This window comes from Grammomys surdaster, unplaced genomic scaffold, assembly GCF_004785775.1.
Source record: "Grammomys surdaster isolate TR1022 unplaced genomic scaffold, NIH_TR_1.0 725, whole genome shotgun sequence".
Lineage (NCBI taxonomy): Eukaryota > Metazoa > Chordata > Mammalia > Rodentia > Muridae > Grammomys > Grammomys surdaster.
Window position 1 is genome coordinate 780,932 of NW_021605144.1, and position 8,070 is coordinate 789,001.

Below are 8,070 nucleotides of genomic sequence, written 5' to 3' on the forward strand. Positions count from 1 at the left end.
GAGAATGGAAGGGTAGCAAAGGGAGTCCTAATGCAGAAGCTAGGGCCCTGGAAAAGACCAGTGGCATACCTCTCAAAGAACCTAGACTCTGTAGAAGCTGGGTGGCCTGCCTGCCTGCGAATTGTGGCGGCAGTAGCAACCCTAGTCAAAGATGCTGACAAGCTGACCCTGGGGCAGGATTTGGTGGTGACTGCTCCTCATACAATGGAGAGCATGATCCACCAGCCCCCTGATTGCTGGCTCACTAACATCCAGATGACTCACTACTAGACTTTGCTACTAAATTCAGACAGGATCACTTTGACCCAGGCCACTGGGCTGAACCCAGCCACCTTGCTGCCAGACTCGAATATCAGAGCACCAACCCATGACTGTCAGCAAGTGCTTGTGGAGGCACATGGCTGGTGAAAGGAATTGAGTGATCAGCCTCTGGCGGATGTTGAGGTAACCTGGTATACTGATGGTAGCAGCTACCTCGAAAATGGGAAAAGGAAGGCTGGGGCCACAGTGGTAGATGGACAAAAAGTAATATGGGCATGGGCACTACCTGAAGGTACCTCTGCCCAGAGGGCTGAGCTGATAGCGCTGACAAAAGCCCTAGAATTGAGAAAAGATAAGAAGGTTAATATTTACACAGATAGTAGATATGCCTTCACTATGGCCCATGTCCATGGGGCTATCTACCAGCAGTGAGGCCTCCTCATGTCAGCTGGAAAAGAAATTAAGAATGACTGAGATTTTAGAGCTACTTGGGGCACTACACCTGCCCTCTAAATTGAGCATCATCCACTGCCCTGGCCACCAAAGAAAAATAACATGGCTGACAGAGAAGCAAGGAGGGTAGCAGGTGAAATGTTTTTTGCCATGGCTGTGAAAGAAAGTAAAGCTGAACCCATACCTCCATTTGTATATATGGCCCAAGATTTGGCCTTAATGACTAAAGTCGAAAAGGAGTTTGATAAGAACTTGAGGGTATGGAAAACCCCAGCTGGAAAGATAATTCTGCCCCAGAAAGAGGCAAACTTTTATGACACTCATTGTCATAAAAGTAATATGTGAATCTTAGTCACCTAGAGACCAGACCTGAGAAGGTCAGCCTTTGTGGTCCTTTGTGGTTGCCCTTGTGAACTCTGTATAAGAACTGCTCCCAGCTTTTGTTCCGGGCTCTCTTGCCTGCACACAAGAGTGTCCTAGTGCACTGGTATCATTAAACCTCATGTTGTTGCAGCAAATCCTCTGTCCATGTTTGATTCTGCAGGAGCACGTCCTGTTTGTTTTGGATCTTAGAGTCCAACAAGATCAGGAGCTAACAGATGCATCCACGACTAACAGAAAACCAGAGATGTAAGAGAGAATCTCAAGTGTAGAATATACCATAGAAGATATTGGCACATCAGTCAAAGAAAATAAGATAAAACATTCCTAACCCAGAAGATACAGGAAATTTGGAACACAATGAAAAGACCTATTAAGAATAATAGGAAGAGAAGAGGGTGAAGATTCCCAGTTCAAAGGGCTAGAAAACATCTTCAACAAAATCATAGAAGAAAACTTCCCTAATCTAAAGAAAGAGATGGCCATAAAGGTACAAGAAATGTACAGAACACCAAATAGATTAAAAGCTGTATGGGAAAAAGGCCAAGTAACATATAAAGGCAGACCTATCAGAATTACACCAGACTTCTCAAGAGAGACACTTAAAGCCAGAAGATCTCGAACAGATATCATACAGACTCTAAGAGACCACAGATGCCAGCCCAGACTACTATGCCCAACAAAACTCTCAAATCACTATAGAGGGAGAAACAAAGATATTCCATAACAAAACCAAATTTAAACAATATCTTTCTACTAATTCAGCCCTACAGAGGATACTAGAAGCAAATCTCCAAAACAAGAAAGGTAACTATACTCAAGAAAACACAAGAAATGAACCATCTTACAACAAACCCAAAAGAACACACACACACACACACCTCCAACAACAAAAATAACAGGAATTAACAATCATTAATCTTAACTATCTCTTACCATCAATAGACTCAATTAAAAAATAAAACGTCACAGGCTAACAGACTAAATATTCAAACAGGATCCATTATTTTGTTCCATACAAGAAACACAGCTCAGTAACAAATACAGACACTACCTCAGAGTAAAGGACTGGAAAGAAGTTTTCCAAGCAAAAGGGTCCCAAGAAACAAGCTGGAGTCGCCATTCTAATATTCAATAAAATAGTCTTTCAACCAAAATTACTCAAAATTGATGGAGAAGGGCACTTCACATTCATCAAAGGAAAAATTCACCAAGATGAGTCTCAGGGCTGAACATCTATGCTCCAAATGCAAGGGCACCCACATTTGTAAAAGAAACTTTACTAACGCTCAAACAAACATTGAACCTCACATAATAATAGTGGAGAACTTCAGTACCCCACTTACACCAATGGACAGGTCATTAAAACAGAAACTAGACAGAGACACAGTGAAACTAACAGAAATTATGAATGAAATGGGTAGCTACAGACCATTTCATCCCAAAACCAAAAAATAAACCCTCTTCTCATCACCTCATGGAACCTTCTCCAAAACTGACCATATAATTGGACAAAAAGCAAGCCTCAACAGATACAAGATTATATTAATCACATGCATATTATCAGATCACCAGGGACCACAGCTATACTTTAATAACAAAAGCAATAGAAAGCCCACATACTCATAGAAACTGAACAACTCTCTAAAAACACCTGCAAATCACTATGCATTCAGTGCTTTTCCTGTTCTTTTATTACTATGCTTACATGTATTCATAGGATATCTATGTTCACCCAACATTTTCTTCAAGTTATTTTCTTAAACAAAAACTGATCAAACAAAAATTTGATGATGGGAATTTTTGTCATCAGGAAACATTAAGCAAAACTTGACTTTTAAATGTTTTTATTATTGGCTACTATTGTCAAGGTTCCACAGCAATTTTTCAGGTAATTATTTTTAATGATTCCTGTTTTTCATTGCTTTTTGTTTCCTTGAGAACTTCTTAGGACAAACTTGAATACAGGGCAATGGTGGTGGCAGATTCCATTTCACAGAATATTTCTTTGTTCACAGTGAACCCATTTTGACACAGAAGTTGGCATTTGTGGACACGGAAAGTGATGCAAAATTTTCTGGTGAACCAAGTCTCTGTATTCTTCACAACTTTGGAAGAAAAAAAAGGATTATTTTCCACATTTCACAGATGCTGAGGCACCAACGTCAGGAAGGTCACATAATTTGTAGTCTCTGGGTGTGACAACGACAAAAAAAGTCTCTCTAATTTCAAAACCCCTGTCACCTGAAGTGGCCTATAAAACCCCAGAAAGAATCCAGCTGTGGCACTGCTGCTGTCTCCTCTCCCGCACTTCAGTCATCCTCATGAGGCCAACTGGCTGCAACTTCCTGATTTTCCTCCAGGGGCCGATGGGATTGGGGCTCACCCGGTAAGCAAAGCTGTTCCGTGGAGGTCAGACGGGCGGTTGTCTGGGCCTCAGTCACCAGTGCGGGGTTCCCCGCCCTCTCAGGAGCAGACGTCCCGCCCAGAGCACGGCCCTGACCCTCGCCGGGACACGGTGGCAGAGTGGGCCGGCGCCGCTCCGAGCCTCTGCCAGCGGCCTAGCCAAAGGCCCGCCGCCATGTCCCGGATACTGGTCGTGGGCGCCGGGCTAACCGGAAGTCTGTGTACCGTGCTGCTGAGGAAGCTAGTAACCGCCCCCGTGTACCTCGCCCTGTGGGAAAAGACTGGGGACGTAGGTGAGTTGTAGGACGGCCAGAGCATGACAGGCCTCTCCTCTTGGGCCGGCCACCCAATCGCTCCGAGGAGAAAAGCCCAATGGTGACCTCTCCCTGGCCGCTGCAGCGCGCCCTCCATGTGCGCGCCGTCACGTGACTCGAGGCTGCCGCAGCCGGAAGGCCGCTACTGGCGGTGCGGAGAGCGCCGGGCCCGGGGCCCTGCCCAGAGGCGCGGAGAGGGCGGGACCCGGGGCCCTGCCCACAGGCGGCGCGGAGAGGGCGGGACCCGGGGCCCTGCCCAGAGGCGGCGCGGAGAGGGCGGGACCCGGGGCCCTGCCCAGAGGCGCGGAGAGGGCTGGCCCCGGAGCCCTGCCAAGGGAGGCTTGTGTCTGGCAAGCGTTGGCCCACCGGAGCCCTGTGGGCTAGGCTGCTCTGTGCCATTGCAGCTTTCTCCAGTCTGCAGATCTCCAAATCCACCTGGACCAAGACTTGCCAGATGTTAGGGGCTGGAGAGATGGCTCAGTGGTTAAGAACACTATCTGCTCTTCCAGATGGCCTGAGTTCAATTCCCAGCAACCACGGGGTGGCTCACAACCATCTGTAACAGATCCTGACTGAAGAACCCGTTTTTACTCATTGTGGCGTTCCATCCGTTTAGTTTTATTTATATATTACTTCGTTTATTTGTTCAGATTAACACAGTATGTGCTAGTAACATTGTAAAGCAGCGATGTATTATTCATGAGTTTCATGAGTCTCTTATTTCCTCAAATTAAAAAAAAAAAAAAACATGACCAAATACCCAGGACAATGAATGATATAATGACTTTAGGTTGCGTTAATTAGTTCAATGTATTTGGACAAAGATAATGAAGCAACCAAGCTAGAGTGAGTGGTATAATTTCAAAAGGTTCATTTATGACTGACAATTGCTTATGAATTATTTTAAGGGGGAAGAATGGCTACTACCAGCAATCCTCATAATCCCCAATGCATAGCTGACTTGGGAGCTCAGTACATCACCTGCACTCCTCAGTATGCCAAAGAGCACCAAAAGTAAGTTTGTCACCAGGAGTCTTAGTAGATACATATATGGTGTAAAATGATACAAATCGTCCATTCTAAAACATTTTAAACTTGGCCTCTTATGACAATGAAATGTTCATATTGTCCTTATGAAGAATATATATGGGACAAGAAAAGGGGAGCTCAATAACTTATAGTTAGTTGTTGGTGTGGAAGAGGGCAGATAGTAATGAAAATTGGAATTTCTAAGCACATTAAAAATGGGGCATATACTTTTCAATGTACTTTTCTTGTTTATAGAGAGAAATAGGACTTGGCTAAGGTCAGCAGATTTGCAGATTCTTGAATCATTTCTGTTCTTCAAGTTTTGTTTAACATCATATACACTGAGTTAATCGTATGAGGATTTATACTGTGATTTGATTTTTATTGTCTAATGGTTAGATAAGGCAAGACAATTGCAGAGCTAGCCTAACTATACATTTAATGATTATTGCAGTTTTTATGAGGAGCTGTTAGCTCATGGGATTTTGAAGCCTCTGACATCTCCCATTGAAGGAATGAAAGGGAAGGAAGGAAGTTGCAACTTTGTTTCTCCTTATGGAGTTTCTTCCATTATCAAGTACTACTTGAAAAAATCAGGTGGGAACTGGATTTTCTCTGTCTCTTAGGATAAACGTTGTGGGCTAAATGCTAGTATCGTATAGATTATGAAAATAGTTAAACTCTAGATCAGCCTTTCCTTCCTCCAAATAAGCCTGGTCTCAGTTTAGAGTGTGTGCTCTTTTACCAATGTTTGTTTTCCTATGTATGAAAATAAATCTGTCACAATTTACTATTAATCTGTTTATACTCATTTCCTTAAAATATGAGCAAAGGGGATTCTTTTACAGAAACTATTCAGTATCTTTTTGTTTTATATCTTTGGTGTGTTTTTTGTGTCAATAAATTTAATTTGCTTTCTTTTCTTTAATGGTATCCAAAATAGTATAGTATGTGTGTATAATCATTTATTCAACTTTCTTGTGTATTTATATTTTGAGGATTGGGAAGTTATCTTGGTTTTTGAGTATACAAAAGCACTCTTCTGTCCTGCACCTTGGCATAACAGTAGGATGGATTGAATCCAATAGGTTGTGCTGCTCTTGAAGACCAACTCATTGGTAGTGAATGACAATGTTCCTCACATGAATATCATACCACCCACAATGGGTTGGGCTCTCCCTCCATCAATTAATATTTAAGAATATGTCCTATAGCTGGTTTTTATAGAGGCATTTTGGTTTTGCTTTTTGTTGTTGTTTACATTTTACCATTCTTAGTTTTGAAAGTGTTTAATTATTTCATAATCAGAGATATAGTTCATATATACACACCATGGAAGCAATAGGATTGTCAATATAGTTAATCTTCTGTGTCTGCATCTCAAAATTCCCAAGTTAAAACACTGAAAAAAAATATCTCACAGCTCTGCTTTCCTACTGTTCTGTGTTTTTTCAGTTGTCATTGTTACTGGAGTGGGATAATTCAAAGTGACAAAAGGACCTTAACTATCATTTAGTAACTGTCTTGTTTGTTTCCATTCTTGAGATAGGGTTTCTTTTTAAAAGATAGTTTCTTTTGCAGACCCTAGTTCTAACTGCTTTTGCACAGTAATATCTACTTTTACCATTCTCTTTCCCGTTCATTTGTTTACTTTTTCTAAAATTGATGTGAAGGAAGTAAGCCTGTGTAGCTCTCTCACAGTACTCCCTGCTGAGTAACTGTGAAGTTTATTTATCCAGTACAATGTTCTTTCAAGGGATGCTAGAAAGAAGCATACAAACTATAAATGGATATTCCTTTGTCTACTTTAATCAGTACATTTAAGTTTCTTTCTAATGTCTTCAGATCTCATCAAACATTTCCAGGTGCTACTGATTAAATGAAAATCTGTGGGAAATGATACAAGAAAAATTTGCTCCTATATTCCTCCTTAAAATGGAGGAGAATGGATAGGGACATGGCTTAGAGGGTAAGAGGCTTGCTGTGAAGCAAGATGCCCTGCATTTAAATCCCCAGAGTCCACATAAAGACTGGGTGTGGCAACAGGTGCCTTTACCCCAAGCAGAGGCAGGGAGATCTCATTTGACAGCCAATCTAGCTGAAACGGCCAGCTTCAAGTTCAGTGTGAACTTTCCTCGAAACATTAGGTAAAGAACATCTGATAGACTCCTCTTCCGGCCTCCACATGCTTAAGCACAGATAGGTATGTCTGTACACAAACACACACACACACACACACACACACACTGGATGGAAGTTGGAGATGAAATATAATAACTTTAGAAACACATTTACTTTTAGAAAATGTTTGATCTTATTAGTGTTCTATCTATACAGATATGTGCAAAATTAAAATTTTTCATTAAATAGCATGTACAGAATGTTGTAGAGTTCTGTCCTCTGGACATTATGTGGATGTTCAGTCTTTCAAATGTTAGCAAGATATGATTATTTGCCCAAGACACTCCCAAAGCTGTTCCCAGTAACACTTCCTCATGGAGCTGATGGTAAAGACATTATGAAGCATCCCTGAGGATGTTTAAGTGGTTAGTGTAGCTACCTGGGTGTTTTCCACCTTTTTATAATTACCATAATTAAACTCATTAGTTTGCTAACTTAGACTTGGATTGAACTGTTTCTTGGTATATTCTTATGCTCTCTTGATTGAATAGGAAAAGGGTCACCCTGAGAAACTAGAAAGTAGAGACATAATTCCTGCCTGTTAATGTATAGTGTAGTGGTTGGGTAGAGAGACATTAAAGTTTACCTTTAATAAAAATATATACAGCAAATGTTAAGAAGGATGTGAATGTCATGAACAGATATTTGGTAAAAAAAAAAAATTACCTAATGTGGCAAAGATTTCAGAGAGGTGAGCTGAAAAGATATGTCAGGGAAAATGTCTCAGAGAAAATGACATTTCATGGATACTTTAAAAGTCAACAAGTGTGAATTAGGGCAGGAGCCAAGTGATTAGAGTTCAAGAGAGCAGGAACTGGAGCTGTCACGAAGTACACATAGCTAAGTGCATCCAAGAAATTAAAAATTCACCTTGACTGGGCAGTAGTTTGAAGGAGAGAGAGAGTGGGGAAGTGAAGTACAAGATTAAACTGGGCTCCAGCATTAAGTGCTTTGTACACTGTGTTGGAAGATTTTGCACTTTATCTCAAGTGCAGTAGAAAGCTTTTTTTTTTTTTTGCTTTTTTTTTCTTTCTTTTTTTTTTTT

At 41.3% G+C, this 8,070-nt stretch overlaps 1 protein-coding gene across 3 annotated transcripts in view; it reads left to right on the forward strand.

Annotated features, from left to right (window-relative positions):
• The first annotated feature begins 3,631 nt into the window (after positions 1–3,631).
• Rnls (renalase, FAD dependent amine oxidase) overlaps positions 3,632–8,070 on the forward strand; it is a 17,326-nt gene continuing 12,887 nt past the window's right edge. For all 3 annotated transcript variants that reach the window (XR_003713225.1, XM_028782285.1, XM_028782284.1), the window contains exons 1-3: positions 3,632–3,794; positions 4,724–4,829; positions 5,299–5,441. Coding sequence is in view for 2 of the 3 variants with exons in the window: in XM_028782285.1 (XP_028638118.1) it covers positions 3,677–3,794; positions 4,724–4,829; positions 5,299–5,441 (367 nt within the window). In the remaining variant the exon portion in view is untranslated. The remainder of the gene's footprint in view (positions 3,795–4,723; positions 4,830–5,298; positions 5,442–8,070) is intronic.